The 23,025-nt window shown below is 36.5% G+C and overlaps 1 protein-coding gene across 1 annotated transcript in view; it reads right to left on the bottom strand.

Annotated features, from left to right (window-relative positions):
- Window positions 1-2,024: 2,024 nt before the first annotated feature.
- Window positions 2,025-23,025, bottom strand: part of LOC111061962 (heparan-alpha-glucosaminide N-acetyltransferase) — a 77,399-nt gene continuing 56,398 nt past the window's right edge. Inside the window, 4 exon segments of the mRNA XM_039419961.1 lie at window positions 2,025-2,265; window positions 2,315-2,605; window positions 6,981-7,164; window positions 17,394-17,518. Coding sequence (XP_039275895.1) covers window positions 2,424-2,605; window positions 6,981-7,164; window positions 17,394-17,518 — 491 coding nt within the window. The 3' untranslated portion in view covers window positions 2,025-2,265; window positions 2,315-2,423.

The following is a 23,025-nucleotide window of genomic DNA, read 5'->3' as shown; positions in this document are numbered from 1 at the left end:
AGGAAATTAACATGGCATCCTTACATTGAGAGGATATGTAATAAGATATCATCTGGGGTATTTGTCCTGCGGCAGCTTGCTAGGCTGAATGATAAAAAACTACTGTTAACTGCTTACCATGGACTTATACTATCTCATATTAGGTATGCTATTTTAGTATGGGGTAATTCATCTCAACAAAATATGGACAGAGTGTTTAAGATTCAAAAGAAGGCACTCAGATGTATAGAGAAAGTGAATAGGTTAGACTCTTGTAGGCCTTTATTTAAAAAGCTTGGTCTATTAACTGTGCCATCTTTGTATGTATATGAAGTTGTAATGCATGTGAAAACGAGTGGTGTGATCCAGAATTCAGATGTTCATGAGTATAATACGCGAAACAGAGCAGATTATCATATAATGGGTCACAATAGTAGGTTATTTGAACAAAAACCAGATTATATTGGTAGGAAATTTTATAACAAGCTACCTCAAATCTTGAAAAGTAATGATGATTTGAAGATTTTCAAAAAACAAATGAAAAAATATTTAGTTGATAAAGCTTTTTATAGTGTACAAGAATTCCTTCAAACCTAAACTAGGTTGAACTACTTAGTGTTAGAATTATTATGTAATAACATGACTTGTCTTATACTCCATGACTGGAGTCTTTAGGACGTAATCTTAAAAAAAAAAAAAAAAAAAAAAAAGACCGGCAAAGTGTGTATGAATAATACCATTGAAACTTATGGAAATTATATTTTAACTTTTATGAATTCAGGGCTACATTCTTGTACTTATAAAATAGAATTATAGTATAGTACCCTTTAAAATTATTAGAATATTAAAAAACAAGAATACAAATTGTAGAATTCTATTTTATAAATATATTTTAACTGTTCACTGTGCGAATCCAGCTCGACGACCTACAATATCAACAGTGAAGAATTCTAGTCTATACATTTTTTTGGCTTAAAATTGTGTGTACCTAGATCAAATCATGAACTTTACAGATGGAAATATTTCCAATATAATTGGGATTTTCGTTTAATAATAATTATTGATTATTCATGAACTTTACTCAACCTCTGGACTGTTTATCCTATACTATTAAACGAACAATTTCTGTTTATATATCTGTGTGTGACCGGATCTCGAAAACGGCTCTAACGATTCTCACAAAATTTGGAACAAAGTAGGTTTATGATATGAAAGTTCGTTCGATTGCAATAAGTCTCAACCCTGGGATAACTCGCTGAAGGACATTAGAAGGATAAATACGTATTTGAAAAAAACAGCTGGAAATTTTGTCGTCTGTCAATACTGTAATGGAGGAGAGCGAACGAGTGCATGTGTGGGATCATCCAGCTGATCTCACGAGAAGAAAAATTCAGCAAAACTTATTTTCGTTTATTTCTCTTTTTTTTATAAAAATGTTCACTTCAGAAAGTCCAAAATAGTAACTAGATGCTGTTAGTGTAGAATAGTACCATAGAGAAACAATAGCGTGAGTAGAAATCCCATGGTATAGGGAATTTATGTCGCAACTTTTACTGTTATTTCAAGCCGATTACTGTCGATTATTGTCAATTTTTACTGTTTTGTTGGGGTGATAGTGTATGAACGGCACAATTTGAGAGACTACCAGCGTCACAAAGCTGCATAGGAAAGAACTACGTGAACTATCGGCTTGGGATAACAGTAAAAATTGCGACATAAACGCTCTATACCATGGGATATCTACTTCAGCTATCGTTTCTCTATGATAGTACATAGTATATTAAAAAAATATTGTAGCAAACATAGTACATCATTCTAAATCGAATTCATAGTATATATATATATATATATTTGTAATTGATGTTGTGTTTGTTTTTTGAAGTATGAATAAATTGTTATTTGGATGAGTGATAGTAGCTTAACCTAGATTTTGATTTGGACTGTAGTATAAATTTGAAAAGGGACAGTTTTGGGCATATTCCTGTTGTGCCTCCTCATATAACTGTAAAAATAATTGTACGACTGAGAAAATGAATAAATAAATATAAACTATGAATTCAATCTTTATTTACAAATTTTCTATGCTTTTACACTCCAGAGCAAAGCTCGGTCCCCCGATATTGTTAAATTAAGGTTGAAAGGACCTAGCTACATTTTGACTGTTGTATAAATAAGAATTTGAACCGTTTTGGGGGAAAGCATGTGGTACTCTTCTGGAAGTAACAACAGCTCTGAATGATTAGATAAATAATAAATAAATAAATGCAGTTTACACCTAGATACTACCTATTTTCTACGAATAAATAAATAAATGCAGTTTACACCTAGATACTACCTATTTTCTACGAATAAATAAATAAAATAATCAGTGATAATCGGAACAACAACGACCTATACCGTGGACATCTTCTACTATCTCTTCTTTATGATTAATTTCAATGTGGTTAGATAGTTATAAAGAACTCATGCCTGGCCATTTCTGTGGCAATGATGAGCCAGAGTGATGTGCCGATTACATTCATAGCTAGAAATCCAAGATGAGATTCATGGGACACTGGTGAATAACTCCAAGGAAAGGTGTTCTTGGTCAGCGCATGTCCCACAAACAGAACTATGGCGTTTTTACCTGCAACAGTAAAAATAGTTTATGAATCTTGCAAATCCATCAATCCTGATTTTCACTAGTAGAGTTAGTGCTCGAGTAGCTGGCATACAAACTCAACCGAGGTAACTCCACTCTACTTATTCAGTCAAGTAACTGTTTTAACTACAATTTGAGAATAGTAGATAAGTGTGTTGTCTAGTTAACAGAACTAACCTTAAAATTCAATACTTTTTAATAAATTAACTCTTAAACACTTATCAACACTTTGATGTAAGGCTAGCCCCAACGTTAGTAGTCTGTCTACTAATTTTGGGCTTGCCCTACGTGGATTTATCATGTGAGCATGGTTGCCAAGGTGACTGTTTTAGCAACGAACGTTTACAAGTAAATAACTAGAGAGTTTTATTACTTTCCTTGCCCTATTACCATAGGTAAGGAAAGTATTGCTTTCCGAAAAAAATAAGGTACCCCAATTTCTAAATTTCTATACGTTTCAAGGTCCCCTGAGTCCAAAAAAGTGGTTTTTGGGTATTGGTCTGTATGTGTGTGTGTGTGTGTATGAGTGTATGTGCGTCTGTGTACACGATATCTCATCTCCCAATTAACGGAATGACTTGAAATTTGGAACTTAAGGTCCTCTCACTATAAGGATCCGACACGAACAATTTCGATCAAATGCAACTCAGGATGGCGGCTAAAATGTCGAAAATGTTGTCAAAAACTGGGTTTTTAGTGATTTTCTCGGAAACGGCTCCAACGATTTTGATCAAATTCATACGTAAAATAGTAATTGATAAGCTCTATGAACTGTCACAAGTCCCATATCTGTAAAAATTTCAGGAGCTCCGCCCCAACAATGCATATAGATTCCCAATTATCAGGCTTCAGATACAATTGAAACAAAAAAAATCATGTGGAGTAGATTGAGCATGAAAATCTCTACAATTAATGTTCAGTAACATTTTCACCTAGAATTGTAAATATGCTTTAAATTCAAGAAAAATGTGATTATTCAATTGCAAATTATTGTTGATTCTATTAAATCATTCACTATGAAGAGATAGCAGACCTCATGTGTGTCTCCAGCGTTATTGCCCTGTCACCAGCTGGCTCGAATCTTTGAATAGTAGACTTGAGATGCGCGGGAACACTAGCGTCAGGTGATCAATTTTCATAACGGCAAGGAAAGTTGTGTGAGTGCGCCACACCAGATTTTTATAAATTAACACTTGAACACATATCAACACTTTGATGTAGGCTAGTCCCAACGTTAGTAGACAGACTAACTTTGTCTACTAACTTTGGGCTAACCCCTACGTGGATTTATAATGTGAGCATGGTTGCCAAGGTGACTGTTTTAGCAACGAACGTTTACAAGTAAATAACTAGAGAGTTTTATGAAATACGTTAGAGGATGATGTTTTATTTTATTTTTATCTTGTGCGATGTAAACTTTGATTGAATAAAGTGTCAATTACAAAAGCACATACATGTACAACTACTTGAATAAATTAAAGCTCAATATTATCACATAATATTGTTATTTTTGAATAAAAACAGAAAAAATGTTGTGAAATTCTACACTGTTTTATTTGGTACACAACCAAGGTTTCGTGACCACACCGGTCACATTTTCGCGTTTCAGCTGAGTCCAGTATCTTGTGAATTGATTAGCGACATAGTATTGAAGATGAGAAATAGCACCAGTAGGGATATTTACCAACTTTCAAACTCACTAATTAAATCTGTTATATCTTTTGTTGTGTATCCACTTACCACCTGTATTAATCACTGTATCGAGGATGCAGTTTTTCCATACTGTCTTAAGCATGCTAAAACAGTACCAATTTATAAGAGTGGGAGTCTGGATAATCCTGCCAACTTCAGGCCTATATCGGTGGTGCCAATCTTGGAAAAATATTTGAGACTGTGATAACAAGATCATTAGGGAAATATTTCGAAGAGAAGGGTCTCTTCTCGTCGTCTCAGTTTGGATTCAGAACCGGTAGATCAACTACAGATGCTGTCAACAAAATTGTTACAAATGTTCTCAATAGCTTTGAAAAGAAAGGGTTTGCAGGTGTGACCATGTATGACCTCAGTAAAGCGTTCGATATTGTTGACCACAGTATATTGTTGTCGAAACTTTCTTACTATGGTGTTGGGGGTTCAGTTAATCGGCTTTTGATGTCTTATTTGACGGATCGCAAGCAGACAGTTAGTGTGGATGGTTGTTTTTCTCATGCGCGTGATATAGAGTATGGGGTTCCACAGGGCTCGATACTCGGCCCGTAATTGTTTATCATAATGGTGAATGATATTTCTTTATGCATGGAAAACAAGATTGTAAGCTACGCTGATGACACATCATTGTTCTCCAGTAATGTTGATTTGGAATTGCTGAGGACCCAGATGAGCAATGCCTATGAGAATGTATCGGCTTGGTTCCAGGCTAATTACCTTTCTTTGAATGAAGCGAAAACGCAGACAATGATTTTTAATCTGAGAAACGTGACGAATGAAATTGAAACCGTTAAACTCCTTTGTATAATGTTGGATTCCAAGCTAACTTGGACAAGTCACATTGATTGGGTGTGTGGACGACTCAGCAGGGTGGTGTTTCTGTTAAGACGACTGAAAAATCTGTTCCTCATCAGTATTTGAAGATTTCATACTTGGGTTTTTCCAGAGTGTAATGATGTACGGGCTTATTCTCTGGGGAGGGGCAGCTAATGTGGGAAGAATTCTATTACTCCAAAAAAAGTACTAAGAATAATGACTGGTTCAGACTACTATGCGCATTGTCGTCCTCTTTTTAAATCACAACATATTATGACAGTGTTCAGTTTGTATGTTATGCTTCTTCTGATAAAAGTAAAAAATGAGTTGCATACTTTGAAGTGTAGATCAGAAATGCATAGGCACGACACTAGACAGAGTAATTATTTGGATGTTCCCAATGTAAGATTGAGAAAGTTGCAGTGTCAATCTGACGTTCTATCAATAAGAGCTTTCAATAGATTACCGCTGTGTTCCAGGAATCTGAGTATATCTGTTTTCAAAACAAAAGTGAAAAGGATGCCTTTAGAGAACCCACTGTACAGTGTTGGAGAGTTCTTTGATCTCCCTTGTGATATTATAAATAATTTCTTCCAAGCTGACTGATATATTTATATAATTACGAGCATTGTTATGTTATAATTATTGATTGATGTTTATAGGTATGTTGTAACCTGTATTTTTTTTTTTATATTGAGATGTTTATATGTGACATGGCCCACTGTACTATTTTAAGTATTTATCGGCTAATAAATATATTTCTATTTCTACCACTTGCCTTCCCCCACCACCGCTTCTCACTCTACTCTACCACTACTATGCTAATGAAAACAGTCTCAAGCTAGTAGAGTAGAGCCGTGCCATTGGCTATCAATTTTAAGAAGACTTTTTATTTATTAAAAAGTATTAATTTATTACAAAGTGTTAATTGACCGAGCGAAGTGAGGTCTAAGATTCAACTCGACGGTTTGGCATTTCTCTTAATGTTTAAATGTTTAATTTTTTAGTCTGATTTTTACGATAATATTGGCGTTCGAAGGAGACTATTTTTCCTTTTGTATTGTCCTTAAAATATAAAATTTTAAAAAACCTTAAATATACGTCCACGCGAAATTCAAAAAGGAACATATCAGTCAAATTTCATGAAGATCTATTGCTGTGTTTCGCCGTAAATGCGGATCATATGAACCTATAAACTGAAAGAGAAATGCAAAACCACATCTTGACTCTAAAACTGCGTACACATATACGCGCCTCCAACCCGCACCGAGCACGCTCCGCCCTAGTACCGCCCTCGTTCCTCCATTGCACCGCAGTCGCTCCGCCCCCGCTCTGCAGTCGCACCCATCATGAACGTTACGGAAGATGTTAGGTCTTCTCGCGTTCCCCGGTCGATCCACTCTTGCTCGCCGGTCGATCATCAATCGCTCTGCTAGAGTGACGTTCGGTTGCGGAGCAGAGCGAAAGTCTGTACGCACCTTTAGGCTCAATTCACATTAACGCGACTCAGGTCGAGAAGAGACTCGACTCTGATCGAGATCATGTGATTTCAAATGGCGACGTCGCGGAGGTTAGAATCAACTGGTCTGAGTGTCACCATTTGGAAACACATGCTCTCGACTGGAGTCGAGCCCTTCTCGACCTGAGTCGCGTAAGTGTGAGTTGAGCCTAAGAGTCAAGATTCAGTTTTGCATTTCTCTTCAAGTTTATATGTTTCGAATTCACGGCGAAACGCAGCAATAGATTTTCATAAAATTTGACAGGTATGTTCCTTTTTGAATTTCGCTCTGACCTAACTCTGCTCTGTCAATAAAATAATAATGATCAGATACTTTACCAGCTTTTGCAAAAGGATTTTCAGTCCATATCGACCAGTGATCAGCCATGAGGAACAAGAGAGCCAACATGACGAAGGCAAGCGACACAGTGGCGCATACGAATGACACAGACCACAAGTTCTTGTTGACTGGAATCAAACCTCCCTCTTGTGAAAAGCCACACAAAAATCCACCAATCGCACCCTGAAATAACAGAAGAAAACATATATTTTCACGCGTACCCAAGAATAACATATTTGCAGTTGAATCAATAAGCTGTTAATACATTGAAAAGTTATTGCCAATTAGAATATTGAAAAAAATATTAACATAAACATCTTCTTGCTGTATGGAAGTGAAAGCTGGCCAAGAAATCATCTCATGAAAACAAGATAAGGACAGTAGAGATGAAGTGCCATAGAAAAACTGTTGGAAAGACAAGAAGGGATAGAGTAAGGGAAGAAGTGGGCATGAGAGATGTCAGTGAAAGGATAGAAATGAGGCAGTTGGGCTGGTATGGACATGTACAGCGAATGGGAGATAATTGCAAAACAAAACAGTATGTTAATGTGAGAGTGCAAGGAAGGAGAGCAGTGGACGTCCAAGGTATTCATTTATATGAGGAGATAGGATGGAGAAGAGGGAAGACTGTTCCAGAGATGAAGAGAATGGCGTTGGATAGGGAACCATGGAGGAAATGGACTGAGGCTACCCCAACGCTCTAAAGGCATACTGGCGAGAGACAAAGAAGAAGAGAAACATATTACAAACTCTTTATAATATGACATATCATTAAAAATTAAATTAAATAAACATAATTACTGATACATATACTTGGATGAAATTAAAATAAAATATAAAATCTAGGCATCACCAGCAAAAACAAAATATTTGCCCGCTGGTGAGAGTTGCAAAACAGCAAAGAAAAACATAATATTTCTAAATAATGCAGAAAGTTAAGGTTAAATCTAACTAATAATATTACAATAGAAACCTTATAACAGCAGAATCATAAAAAATTAAACAAATATTGTGCAGAGAGAAAACTATAAAATGAAAATAATAGAATTAAAATTAAATTGCTATATTTAAGGTAAAGAAATCTTCTTCTTCTCCCGAGTCTATGTCCCATTTCTCTTGGGGTCGGCCCTCCTAATCCTTTTCCGCGTTGTTGAGTTAGTTCAGGCTCTAAATCCGTCGTCCTCATATCCTTGGAAATGGTACCCATCCAGGTTGTCGGCGGTCTACCATTTGTTCAATTTCCATGACGAGTCTGGTCATGTGATCCTCACCGCGTCTCATAACGTGCCCGTACCAGCGCAAGCGATTTTCCCTTAGCTTATCAGTTATATTAGCAACTTTAAATGTTCCTCTTACATATTCATTCCTAACTTTGTCTTTCAGGGTTACACCTCCCGACCACCGGAGCATCTTCATCTCTGTAACATGAATTTGTTGTTCATCTGACTGTCGCATAGCCCAACATTGAGATGCGTACATTAAAACTGGCCTGATTGCTCTCTTATATATGTTTCCTTTGACGTCGATGGACATTTTTGCATCGCAGATGACTCCCGTCAATGATCGCCATTTCAGCCACGCAGCTGTTATCCGGTCCTTGATGTCTCTGTCAACGGAGGCTGTACATGCAAGAGTAGATCCCAAGTATTTGAAGTGGTCAACTTGTTTTAAAGGAGTGCCATTTGTGCTGAGGTTGTGCCACGCTGATGTTAGATGTTCTCATTCCTGAGAAGTTACAGTGCATGTATTCTGTTTTAGTACGACTTACTCTCAACCCTCGACTTTCTAATACTGTGCACCATGCTAAATCTATTTGAACCTGTTGTAAAGTTTCTGCTACAAGGACTATGTCATCTGCATATAGAAGCGACCAAGGGGCTGGCTTCTGAAGGTGTGCGGGTAACGTAGTTCATGACTATGTTGAACAAAAGTGGACTAAGAGTGGATCCCTGGTGCACCCCGACCTTGACTTCAAATTCCGGACCAACACCAGCAGGGCTGAGGACTCTAGTCTTGATATCATGATACATGTCCTTGAGGATTTCGATGTATTGTTCAGGAACCAGTTGTGCCCGTAGTGCCTGCCATATAAGCTCTCTCGGAACACGGTCGAACGCTTTTCTCAAGATCTATGAAGACCAGATGAAGGTCCTTCTTTAGTGCTTTGTATTTTTCCATCAAGATTTTTATGGTGTGTATAGCATCTATTGTGCCTACCCCACTAGTGAAGCCACATTGATTAGGTGTAACTGTGGTTAATTCTTTGAGTCTTTCCACAAGCAAACTTTCCCAGATCTTAAGGGCATGTGACGTTTAGCATTTAAGGTAAAGAAATATTCCCTCTTAATCCACTCATTAAAGCTCTTTTTACTAATTTTGAAATCTAAGTCAAAAGGTATTGCACTGATCAGTTTACTGATTGTGTAAATTAGCTGTCTTCTGATCGATGAAAGTTTAGTAGGATAAACTTGAAATTCCTCTGTTACACCCGGTCTGAAATGATAAGTGTTCTTGATCAACTTTGGGGAGATATTTTTATTTTTTATTTAGTATTTTATTAAGACGTTGACATATAGTTTTCTCACAGTAAAAACATCAAAATCCAGGAAAATTAGATTTGTTGGGTATAACCTTGGTTAATTCAAGATAGTTTTTATTAATAATAACTAATAGTTGAATTGATCTCCAATAACGGACAAGGAAATTCATCAAAAGTCAAAATGAAAACACAATAATACTGTCTCATGCCACAAATTTGTTATCATCAAGATCAAGAATATAAGACATTATTATTGTGCTTTCATTATGGACTTGCAGGTAACCCGTGCTCCGCAAGGATCTGCTTAAAGCACAAAACTGAATTTAGACAAACTGAAAACGTGACGTACTGAAATGTTGGAAAACCATCCTCAGTAAATTAAGAAAATATATTCAAATTCTCAAGTTAATCAGTTTAGACGTGATGATGCGTAATTGGTGTATTTCCTATCCTGTACATGTATACCTGAAAATATATGTAAAATTTCAAGTTAATCAGTTTAGACGTTATTATGCGTAATTCGTATATTTCCTATCCTGTACATGTATACCTGAAAATATATGTAAAATTTCAAGTTAATCAGTTTAGACGTTATTATGCGTAATTCGTGTATTTCCTATCCTGTACATGAATACCTGAAAATATATGTAAAATTTCAAGTTAATCAGTTTAGACGTGATGATGCGTCATTCGTGGATTTCCTTTCCTGTACATGCATACGCCAATTTTTTTCATCATATAAGTATCACCCAATAAAGAGTTTCATCTCGCCCAATAAAGTATCACAAGCCGAACTGAAAACTTGACGTACTGAAATCAACAAGAATTCAAATAGGTCTTTTTAACCATAATCGGTAGATTGAGAATCTTTATGCAAAATTTCGAGTTAATCAGTTCAGTAGTTCAGACGTGATGATGCGTCGTTCGTGTATTTTCTATTCTGTACATGTATAAGCCAATTTTTAATCATATTGATGATAAGGAGGCTATCACCGTATCTCGCCTAATACAGCAGTTTTCTTTAATATGTGAATCTTTACTATTCAAGTGATAATAATGTGAAATATATGTTCTATTTTTGGTTTTGAAGCATCTGAATTCGAGAATCTACTTTGTGAACAAATTTAGGGACTGAAAATTTTGTGAAGTCAAGAACTGCAGGATCTAGCCTATTCTATTTCGGACTATGTGTAACCCTATCTAAATTTGGTAGAGGAATATGTCATACAGGACATCAAAACCCATTCAATTTTATTGAAATATTATTTTGTGAATTGGAAATCTGGTCGAGGATTTAATTATTGAATGTAATTGATAAAGCGAGAAGATCTTCAATCTACAAAGATGAAACGTGTGTTTTATCACGTTCCGTGAAGGCAGTATTATGGTTTTTAGCTCCATGATATACAAACAAGAGTGAGTCGACTTTTGGTCTGTGAATCAAGGCTGCATGTTTTTTCACATAGATAGATTTTGAATTTTTCTTTCGAGGCCCGTATTCTTTGAACCGTTTGTGAAGTTAGTTGTTGAATTAAGGCATTGGTTACCTGAAGGATTCTGTCTTGAGAATTCAATTATAGGCTGTCACAGTTCGGGCAGTTTAAACCTACATAATTGTGTTTTCAGGATTTGAATCTTGTAGGGAAAGCTGGTGTTTTTGATTCAATCAGCTGGCAGACTTTTTTTATATATTTTTTACCAAATATGTCCGTATTCCTGTAAACGGAGGGGGGTTTTCTTCTCTTCTATAATATTTGCTAAAGTTTACTGCTATCAATTCATCTACCGGTATTTGAATCCTTGATTGGTTGGGAGCTTTTAGTGGATTCGTTCATTCAAATGCACAGATTATGATCATTGCTATTCTAGCAACTATAGTAACTACGAGCCAGGAACTTCAATGAAAATACTTTAAAATTCAACTTCAGGTTTATTGAACTCTAAATAGGTAGAACGAATTAATAGAAGTCAGGTAACATGTCAAATTTTCAAACAGAACAAAGTGATTCAGCAATTGATTCACAAAAAATATATTCAATTCCAATCTACACATTTGGGAACCTGCTGACTTGCTGTATTTAAATTTGGGCCTCGGTCATTCTATGAAATTAAATTTTGAGCTTAATAGAAAAACAACAAAAGTTTGGCACTCACCATTTTAACAATATTCAAACTTGGACTCTTCAAAACGCTCACATACGCTTTAATAAAAATCACTATACTTGAACTCACACGCACAAATAATTTCCTGATTCTACTCCTACTAACTCAAACAGTTTTGTCACAAAGTAAAATTGTGACGAGAAAATAGTTAATAATATTATTGAAAGACGCTCGGCTATCAGCAATGCTAGCCGACCGCGGAGATAAGGGAGGTACCGATGGCGCACCATCTTCCGCGCATCAAGACGATTTCCACCGCCTCTGGCGGCGGCTCAACTCCATCCCCTCCACTTTGGGGGAGTATTTAAAGGCCGGACGAGCCCCAGACCACAGCATTCCGCTCACAACCTTCCTGCTCCTGGTACAGCGGCCCGTTGGCTGCCGTACGTCCCCGACCTCCTGTCCTGGTACCGCGGCCCCTTGGCTGCCGTAAGTCCCTAACCTTCCATCTCCCTAGGGCACAGCGGACCGTTGTCTGCCGTCCCTGTCCTCCCATCTCCCTAGGGCACAGCGGACCGTTGTCTGCCGTCCCTGACCTCCCATCTCCCTAGGGCACAGCGGACCGTTGTCTGCCGTCCCTGACCTCCCATCTCCCTAGGGCACAGCGGACAGTTGTTTGCCTTTCCTGTCCTCCCATCTCCCTAGGGCACAGCGGACCGTTGTCTGCCGTCCCTGTCCTCCCATCTCCTAGGGCACAGCGGACCGTTGTCTGCCGTCCCTGACTCCCATCTCCCTAGGGCACAGCGGACCGTTGTCTGCCGTCCCTGTCCTCCCATTTCCCCAGGGCACAGCGGACCGTTGTCTGCCGTCCTGACCTCCTATCTCCCTAGGGCACAGCGGACCGTTGTCTGCCGTCCCTGTCCTCAGATCTCCCTAGGGCACAGCGGACCGTTGTCTGCCGTCCCTGACCTCCCATCTCCCTAGGGCACAGCGGACCGTTGTCTGCCGTCCCTGTCCTCCCATTTCCCCAGGGCACAGCGGACCGTGTCTGCCGTCCCTGACCTTCCATTCCCCAGGGCACAGCGGACCGTTGTCTGCCGTCCCTGTCCTTCCATTACCCCAGGGCACAGCGGACCGTTGTCTGCCGTCCCTGTCCTCCCATCTCCCGAGGGCACAGCGGACCGTTGTCTGCCGTCCCTGTCCTCCCATTTCCCCAGGGCACAGCGGACCGTTGTCTGCGTCCCTGTCCTCCCATCTCCTAGGGCACAGCGGACCGTTGTCTGCCGTCCCTGTCCTCCCATTTCCCCAGGGCACAGCGGACCGTTGTCTGCCGTCCCTATTCTTCCTTCTCCCCAGGGCACAGCGGACCGTTGTCTGCCGTCCCTATTCTTCCTTTTCCCCAGGGCACAGCGGACCGTTGTCTGCCGTCCCTATTCTTCCTTCTCCCCAGGGCACAGCGGACCGTTGTCTGCCGTCCCTATTCTTCCTTCTCCCCAGGGCACAGCGGACCGTTGTCTGCCGTCCCTATTCTTCCTTCTCCCCAGGGCACAGCGGACCGTTGTCTGCCGTCCCTATCCTGTCTGTCCTTCCTTTTCCTACTTCACTGGAGCGGAACCGAGGCCGTAAGGCCGATACAAGATTACATCAAGTGGTGTCATCAGAGAAGAGATCGACCTTCACGCCGTCAGAAGCACCAGGAGGTGCTGTTCACGCCAGCTGAGGCACAAGAAGGAGGAAGAGGAACTTCGACTTGCCTCCTTTCCCCGCCCACATTACGACTGAGTGAAGTCATCCAGGAGCAACACCTGGGTATCAATCACCCACCTCTGAAGCTACTCAGGGTGTACGTGATAGTTTTATGTGCATTTATACAATTTTTGTAGCTATCATTCAACTTTTTCGGCAATTAAAAACATTTAATTGTCCATACCTTTGGTAATTGAGCCTATTTTCATGAATTCAATATATTACAGTGCACGTCTCATTGAGAGCACTGTCCTACATAATGTCAAGGTTATAATATGTACTTGATTCAATTTTGATAGCTACCCTTGGCTTTACAAGCGTATTAATATCGACCAAGATATTCAATTTTGTTGATAGCTACCCTTGGCTTTACAAGCGTACTAATGTCGACCAAGACATGCAATTTTTAATAGCTACCCTTAGCTCTTAAGTGTCATTTTAAGGCCACTGACGCCTATTAATTGTTCTATTGATGTCTATCTTGACATTCAATTCACTAAGGCCACTGACGCCTATTAATTGTTCTATTGATGTCTATCTTGACATTCAATTCACTGAGGCCACCGACGCCTATTAATTGTTCTATTGATGTCTATCTTGACATTCAATTCATTGAAGGCCCATGTCGCCTGTATTTAACTTGGACAATCTTTACATTGTATTTAATAGCTACCCTTAGCTCTTAAGTGTCATTTTAAGGCCACTGACGCCTATTAATTATTCTATTGATGTCTATCTTGACATTCAATCACTGAGGCCACCGACGCCTATTAATTGTTCTATTGATGTCTATTTTAACATTCAATCACTGAAGGCCCATGCCGCCTATATTAACGTATTCTATATTAGTATTATTTCACTGTATTGATAGCTACGCTTGGCTTGCAAGCACATTCACATATTTGAGTTGTTCAATTGATGTCTAACTTGACATTTAATTTACTGAAGGCCTATGCCGCCTATATTAATGTATTCTATTTGTTGAGCACTATCTACAGCTCATTGTCATTTATTACTATTCCTTTTGTAATCATTAAGATGGAATTTTGCAGCAATAACTTTTTGATTATAGCACTCAATTTATATTCGCAATTCAGGTATCATTAATAATATCTTTTCGATTATTGTCAGGCTTCAATGGTCATTAATGTCATTGACCTAATTTCATTTAATTTTGTATTTCTCTAACGTTTTTTATTACATGTTGTAATTGTCCCAAGATTTTTCGACTCAATCTACTTACACTTGTTTTTGTATGTGGCCATCTGCCTATTATTTTATTATTATTAAATCTCATCTTGTTGACTCTTTTGGTCTTTTATTGGCGTACTTACCACACTTCAAGCTATCAGTATTTTTATGCACAGAATTCAAAGATTTATTTGTAGGTATTAATACCAACTATCATTCACAGTCCACTGCCCTGACTTTGGATTCTGTCAGGTTTTGAGCATCTGAATTCGAGAATCTACTTTGTGAACAAATTTAGGGACTGGAAATTTTGTGAAGTCAAGACTGCAGGATCTAGCCTATTCTATTTCGGACTATGTGTAACCCTATCTAAATTTGGTAGAGGAATATGTCATACAGGACATCAAAACCCATTCAATTTTATTGAAATATTATTTGTGAATTGGAAATCTGGTCGAGGATTTAATTATTGAATGTATTGATAAAGCGAGAAGATCTCCAATCTACAAAGATGAAACGTGTGTTTTATCACGTTCCGTGAAGGCAATATTAGGTATGGTTTTTAGCTCCATGATATACAAACAAGAATGAGTCGACTTTTGGTCTGTGAATCAAGGCTGCATGTTTTTTCACATTAATAGATTTTGAATTTTTCTTTCGAGGCCCGTATTCTTTGAACCGTTTGTGAAGTTAGTTGTTGAGTTAAGGCATTGGTTACCTGAAGGATTCTGTCTTGAGAATTCAATTATAGGGTCACAGTTCGGGCAGTTTAAACCTACATAATTGTGTTTTCAGGATTTGAATCTTGTAGGGAAAGCTGGTGTTTTTGATTCAATCAGCTGGCAGACGTTTTTTTTATATTTTTTTTATTTATTTATTACCAAATATGTCCGTATTCCTGTAAACGGAGCGGGGTTTTTCTTCTCTTCTATAATATTTGCTAAAGTTTACTGCTATCAATTCATCTACCGGTATTTGAATCCTTGATTGGTTGGGAGCTTTTAGTGGATTCGTTCATTCAAATGCACAGATTATGATCATTGCTATTCTAGCAACTATAGTAACTACGAGCCAGGAACTTCAATGAAAATACTTTTAAAATTCAACTTCAGGTTTATTGAACTCTAAATAGGTAGAACGAATTAATAGAAGTCAGGTAACATGTCAAATTTTCAAACAGAACAAAGTGATTCAGCAATTGATTCACAAAAAAATATATTCAATTCCAATCTACACATTTTGGGAACCTGCTGACTTGCTGTATTTAAATTTGGGCCTCGGTCATTCTATGAAATTAAATTTTGAGCTTAATAAGAAAAACAACAAAAGTTTGGCACTCACCATTTTAACAATATTCAAACTTGGACTCTTCAGAAACGCTCACATACGCTTTAATAAAAATCACTATACTTGAACTCACACGCACAAATAATTTCCTGATTCTACTCCTACTAACTCTATAAAATTTGGTTTCCTATACAACTAGATAAAAATTACTGATAACTGGAAACTTAACAATTTGACTCTGAGTTTAAGTTTTATTTTTTGTGTCATGTGTACTGTATTGTATTGTTTTCCTCTTTTTGCTTACAAAAGGAATTGCATATATGCTACAAATGAATTACATTATGTTACTAAATGTTACTATAATTACATATGTACCGTGAATTGTAGATTAATAATTACATGAATCATCTCTTTTTCTTTTGAGTTTTTAAATTATTATGAATTCATTCTAGTTTTTCTACTCTCTTAGTATTTCACTCTTAGTACTTCTTCTTTTCGGATTGAAATTTTATTATTTTTTTTTCTAGTTTTTCATACATTCCATATGTTTCTTTTTTCTTTATTATATTTTTTCTATTTTCGACTGAATCTCAAGCCACTAATTATAGCCGACTGATTACTCGTTGCCATCGCTCAAACTATTTAGTTTTGCTGGTAACGCCAATGATAATATTATAATCGATGTTTAAATGGAAAATATTTTAATTTTAAGTTTTTGTAATGTATTGTATATGAAAATTTTTATATTTTTCACATTTGTAAAGTTGTGTTTAATGATTTTGGCAATAAATATTTCTTTCTTTCTTTCTTTCTTTCTTTCCCTCTGAATGCGAAATGGGCCCATTCAGAGGACCGAGGCTCGCACACCGTTACATGATTTTTCGTTCGCGTCTCAATACCAACTGAGGTCTTTTCACTGAAAATTATTCCCCCTCCACCAGCGTTGAGCATAACTTCCAGTGGAAAAGCCAAAGCTGCAAAAAGGTCAATGGTCGTACAATTCCCAAATACAGTAGCTTTTTCGACAAGAAATTGGAACTGCATTTGAAAAATGCACGAAAATTGCTTTAATTTCGACAACTAAGCAACAAGTTAGCAAATTCAAACAAGACAGAGTCAATTCTCACACTAAAACGCAGGGTTCAACATACAGTTAGAATCAAAGTTCATTTCAGTTCAAAAACCTGGAAAATAATATGAGATACCCAAAAACAACTACAATAATACCCACTCAATATTCACACTACCGGTATTACATTCCATATATCAATTACATTTAATAATTACATCCGCTACCAGATTTCCAATTCACAAAATAATATTTCAATAGAATTGAATGGGTTTTGATGTCATGTATGACAAATAGCACAAGGTAATCTTATTTTTTTCTCTCCCTGTCATTTTGATGATGTATTGTATGAATTAATAAAGAATTACATAGAGTATCACAGGATAGAATGGATGTGCTTTTCACGTTAATGGAATAAAATGATTCAAGACTTGTCTTCCTATCGAGGAACAAGAAAAAATGTAGATCTCTACTTACACAGATAATTGCATAGCAGATCCATCGCTTGACTCGGCTGCTAGTCGAATTACAGCATAGAATGACTCTGCCAGCAGCTACTCCCAAGTAGACAGTGAGAACTGTCGTTAATACACCCAACAGACCTATTAAACATATATGAAATATATTATATACACATAACATATATAAATAATACGAGGGTAAGCTGATAAGTAACACACACATTCTTGTAGGGCACAAACCAAATAACCCTTAGAAGTAAACCTGGTGACACGTGGAAGTTATTTTTTTATATAGATAGTTTAGCAGCCACTGAACTCCTCTCAAAGGGGTATATGGACTTTTCAATCAATTTAATTATATAAATTAATTGTGCATTCATAAAAAGGCTTGTTAAATACGTATATCCATTCAAAAAGTTATATTATTTGTTCTTGAGCAAGTACTCATACAAATAGGAGTTGCTATCCTAATCAGATACATAATACATTCTTCATTAACAGAACAAATTATTAAAACATGAACATTACAAAAAATGTTGCTGAGATAGTATAATAACAATATTCAAAATTATCATGAGAAATAACAAAAAATACACAAATAGTTTGAAAAAGAATTCGATAGAAATTTCGAAATATTGCAATAACAAAATTAGCCGACAATGTGATGTTAGATTAGGAATTTTGTGGCTACATTAATGTGTGAGAATTCTAAGGTATAAATTATTACCAACATAAATATACGAAATTTCATAAGTGATAAACTATAAAAACAAGTAATAAAATGACCAGTAAATTCGTGAATGACTAGAAAAGAGTTCATTTTAACAAGCAATCTTTGAAACAAATTGAATCGTCTCAAATGAAATATGTTTTTGAATACACTAACATATATATTATGTGAAAATACTTCAATTTTCGTTCTTTGATTCCAAATCACAATGAATATAATATGAAAAATTGTCGCACTTCACCAATAAATTCTAACATAATGAAAAAAGTGAATCCGTATGGTTTTTTTGGTGGGGAATCCCTCACGGGAAGGTCCCACCGCCTGAATATATAATTTGAGCCATTAATGGGCCTTACGACTGTCATACTTCAGCCGGGACCGACAGCTTAACGTAACCATCCGATAACACGGGAGTGATCTGGTTAAAAAACTTTCGATAATGAGAGGGTTTGAACCCGGGATCTCTATGCTGCTACTCAAGCACTCTAGTCACTAGACCACGGATCACTCCAACATAATATATACTCTATAGTGAGGTCCACGTTATAATGGCAGTGGATAAAGATAGAAAAATAGCGATGCCGATTCTCTGAATTAATTAATTATATTTCTACACTGTCGAAAACATAATTGTCATCGTTGTGGACCTAGAAAAGGATAGTACCACCGGCTTTGTTGAATAATAGACAAGGATAGCAAAACCAAAGTTGATCAAATACTGTCATTATAACGTGGACTTCACTATTTATTTATTTGCCATACAATAAATACATATTCAAAACATAAAAAAAGAAAATACTTAATTTTATAATCAAAAGTATAAAAATAATTAAAATAAGAATTAAGCATCAATCGTTAAATATATACTCTCAAAGGTCTACGAAAAATTACTGTGAACTAAAGCAACTGAAAAACTCCTGAATGAAATTAGAACACTGTCCCAGTTCTGTCTTCAACTGAACTCTCAGTTTTTCAAGCGTTTGACAGGTTAAATGTGTTGGCAATGCATTGAATAGATGAACACCTGCGATGGTTACCCCTTTCGCATACAAAGCTGAGCGATGTGTTTCATCATAGCCACCTCTAATACAAGGCCCCGTCCTACGATATTGCAACGTCGCAGTGTAGGCCTAGAATCTAATACATGATTGGTAAAAAAGATCAGCAGGTATTTTTAAAAATCTTTTTCACCAATCATGTAGCCTATTAGATTCTAGGCCTACACTGCGACGTTGCAATATCGTAGGCCGCGGCCTTGTATTAGAGCAGGACCTCCAAAATACCGGACCAGCGCCTGTATGAAAATCTAGGTGAAATGACGCCGATAGTTGGTGGAGTCTCAACTCAGCTGATACTGATATTCTGTCATCAGTTTTTAGTATTTAGTTGTAGTTAAGTGAAGTTTGTTTACAAATGTCACGGGCTTTAGAAATAGAAATAGAAATATATTTATTAGCCGATAAATACTTAAAATAGTACAGTGGGCCATGTCACATATAAACATATCAATATAAAAAATACAGGTTACAACATACCTATAAACATCGATCAATAATTATAACATAACAATTCTCGTAATTATATAAATATATCAGTCAGCTTGGAAGAAATTATTTACAATATCACAAGGGAGATCATAGAAATCTCCAACACTTTACAGTGGGTTCTCTAAAAGCATCCTTTTCACTTTTGTTTTGAAAACAGATATACTCAAATTCCTGGAACACAGCGGTAATCTATTGAAAGCTCTTATTGATAGAACGTCGGATTGACACTGCTGTCTGATCTGTCTATTGTCGTGCCTATGCATTTCTAATCTACACTTCAAAGTATGCAACTCATTTTTTACTTTTATCAGAAGAAGCATAACATACAAACTGAACACTGTCATAATATGTTGTGATTTAAAAAGAGGACGACAATGCGCATAGTAGTCTGAACCAGTCATTATTCTCAGTACTTATTTTTTGGAGTAATAGAATTCTTCCCACATTAGCTGCCCCACCCCAGAGAATAAGCCCGTACATCATTACACTCTGGAAAAACCCAAAGTATGAAATCTTCAAATACTGATGAGGAACAAGATTTTTCAGTCGTCTTAACAGAAACACCACCCTGCTGAGTCGTCCACACACCCAATCAATGTGACTTGTCCAAGTTAGCTTGGAATCCAACATTATACCAAGGAGTTTAACGGTTTCAATTTCATTCGTCACGTTTCTCAGATTAAAAATCATTGTCTGCGTTTTCGCTTCATTCAAAGAAAGGTAGTTAGCCTGGAACCAAGCCGATGCATTCTCATAGGCACTGCTCATCTGGGTCCTCAGCAATTCCAAATCAACATTACTGGAGAACAATGATGTGTCATCGGCGTAGCTTACAATCTGGTACAATATTTGCGAGTTTTATAAATGATCAATTATCATTCTATAATTGATTATTTAAGTGTTTAGTAAGTGTTGAATGAATTAAAATTGTGAATAGTAAAGTTTTAAGAATTCAAAATGTATAGTGAGTGTTGAGTATTTGAAGTGTATTCAGTGTTCAAAGTGTTTTAATCAACAATAATTTTATAATATTCAACCGTAATTACTTTTTGTTTATTATCCGCAACTCAACATTTAGCTTCATACAACAACATGCTACAATGAGTATGAACAGTTATTGAACATGCCTAGAAATTTTGTTGTCCCTGGGTGTAAATCGAACTATTATACAAAAACCCTATTAGTAACAGTATTTACTTTTTCCAAAGATAAAGAGCTGTGGAAAAAATTTATTTATTTATTTATTTATTTATTTATTTATTTACATACAAAAGCTCACAGAATAAATCCATGAAGAGCCTTATTGACATCAACTAGTTTAGATACATAATATTTGATGCAAAATAAGAATGAAAAATAAAATAAAATTGTAAACACAATTTTTGAATACTAATAAGATAAGAAGAGGCGAAATGAAAAATAAAATAAACCAATGATAATAGAAAATGAAGAAGAATGAAATAAAAATGATAAGAAAAATAAATAACGAATAAAATAGAGAATAGAGGAAAAATAGGGCTTTAGAAGAGAGAAAAAAAATGAGGGAGTTTAGTATAATTATTTATCAATCATGAGTTAGCTATAGAGCGATATGCTAGTTCACAGGATTTCTTAAAGGTTTTGAAACGGTCAGCAAACGGATCAATGCAGTGGCTTATTCTATTGTACAAACGTAAAGTTCTGTATATATAAGAATTGCAATGATGAGTCGTTCTGATAAATGGCATGTGGAACAGAATATTTGGTTTTGGTCTATTAAACGGGACATGAAGTTGCAACATACTTATAAATTCTGGCATGAATACTTGATTGTTTAGGATATTATATAATAGCAAGAGGGAACTGACAGATCTCCTTTCTTCCAATCTTTGAACATTAAATATCAACCTTAGATTGTCTGTTGAAAAAGCTATCGGACAGAATGCGTTGAACTTTTTAAAATAAAGATACCTTAAAAATTTATTCTGAATTTTTATATATCTCTGAACAATTACTGCAACATGAAGAATAATTACGTAAGTATGAATAATTAGTTACGTAAGTAGCATAACCTTTAGACTGTGTATTCCAAATTAAGGTTTGAAGCAGTTTTGGGCAAATGCCTGTTGTTTTTACCTGAATTGTATTATTGCATATGAATAAATAAATAAATAAATAAATAAATAAATAAATAAATAAATAAATAAATAAATAAATAAATAAATAATCAGTTGCCCAAGCAAGCAAAGTCGCGAAAATTGAGAACATTGAATTCGTAGGCAAGAATAAAATACAGTAACAATAATTATAAGCTATGTGCAAGTGAATTCACATGCAAGAGAATGTACTTGAATGCTATGTGCATGAGAATAAATAAAGCCTAGTTACCCTATAAAATAATTACTTCTTTAATAAGAACCTTATTTAAATTCTTAGAGATAATTTTGAACAGTAATGAGTTATAAGAGAGAGCTGAAACCTAGCTGATGGCAGTAAGTTAGTCAACCAACTACGGCGGCCATCTTGTTTGTATGCTCAGGTCCGGTATTTATGAGGCCCTGATTAGAGGTGGCTATGGTTTCATCCCTGAGTACATGTCGGTGTCTTGTCTCATAGCAATTTATCATAAAACACTTCTCAAAACATCGACTCTTTTTTTATAAGATAAATTGCATTCAATATTATTGTCATCTACACCGTGTAGAAATTTGAAGTAGAGTTTGAAGGAGTTGCGTTCATCCAGTTTGGTTTGGTTAGTGGAAAATGGCATCGTGTTCTGGTGTTATGTAAACGCCAATTGAACAATGCGCTGTTGACTGCTTTCAGACAGGAAACTTTGCATGAGTCGCATGAGCACATGAACAGTCACTAGAAGTTGGAGAACGCTGGCCGCTTCAAAACGGCAACATCGCGCCTCTGTATCCCTCCCGCCGTATGCTTTCCCTGCTGCGCATGTCCAACCCAAGTAAGAAGTAATTTGTACAGAGTATAGCCATGTAGTATAAATGGAAGATCAACAACTAAAACCGAAAAAATCTGGTGTGGCGCACTCACACAACTTTCCTTGCCGTTATGAAAATTTATCACCTGACGCTAGTGTTCACGCCATCTCAAGTCTACTATTCAAAGATACAAGCCAGCTGGTGACAGGACAATAACACTGGAGACACACGAAGTCTGCTATCTCTTCATAGTGAATGATTCAATAGAATCAACAGTTGCCAACAGTTTGCAATTGAAATAATAACATGTTATCGAATTTTAGAAGAAGCAAAATGGAAGCAATCGCACAGGTTGAACAACTCTGGCAACTGCCAATCAACAAAGTATTGTTGCCAGATCAACAAACTATCGATTCTTTGCTGTGGCGAATCATATGATTGCCACCTGTG

The sequence above is a fragment of the Nilaparvata lugens genome, chromosome 2 (genome assembly GCF_014356525.2).
Source record: "Nilaparvata lugens isolate BPH chromosome 2, ASM1435652v1, whole genome shotgun sequence".
Lineage (NCBI taxonomy): Eukaryota > Metazoa > Arthropoda > Insecta > Hemiptera > Delphacidae > Nilaparvata > Nilaparvata lugens.
This window is presented reverse-complemented; position numbering and strand designations above follow the sequence as displayed.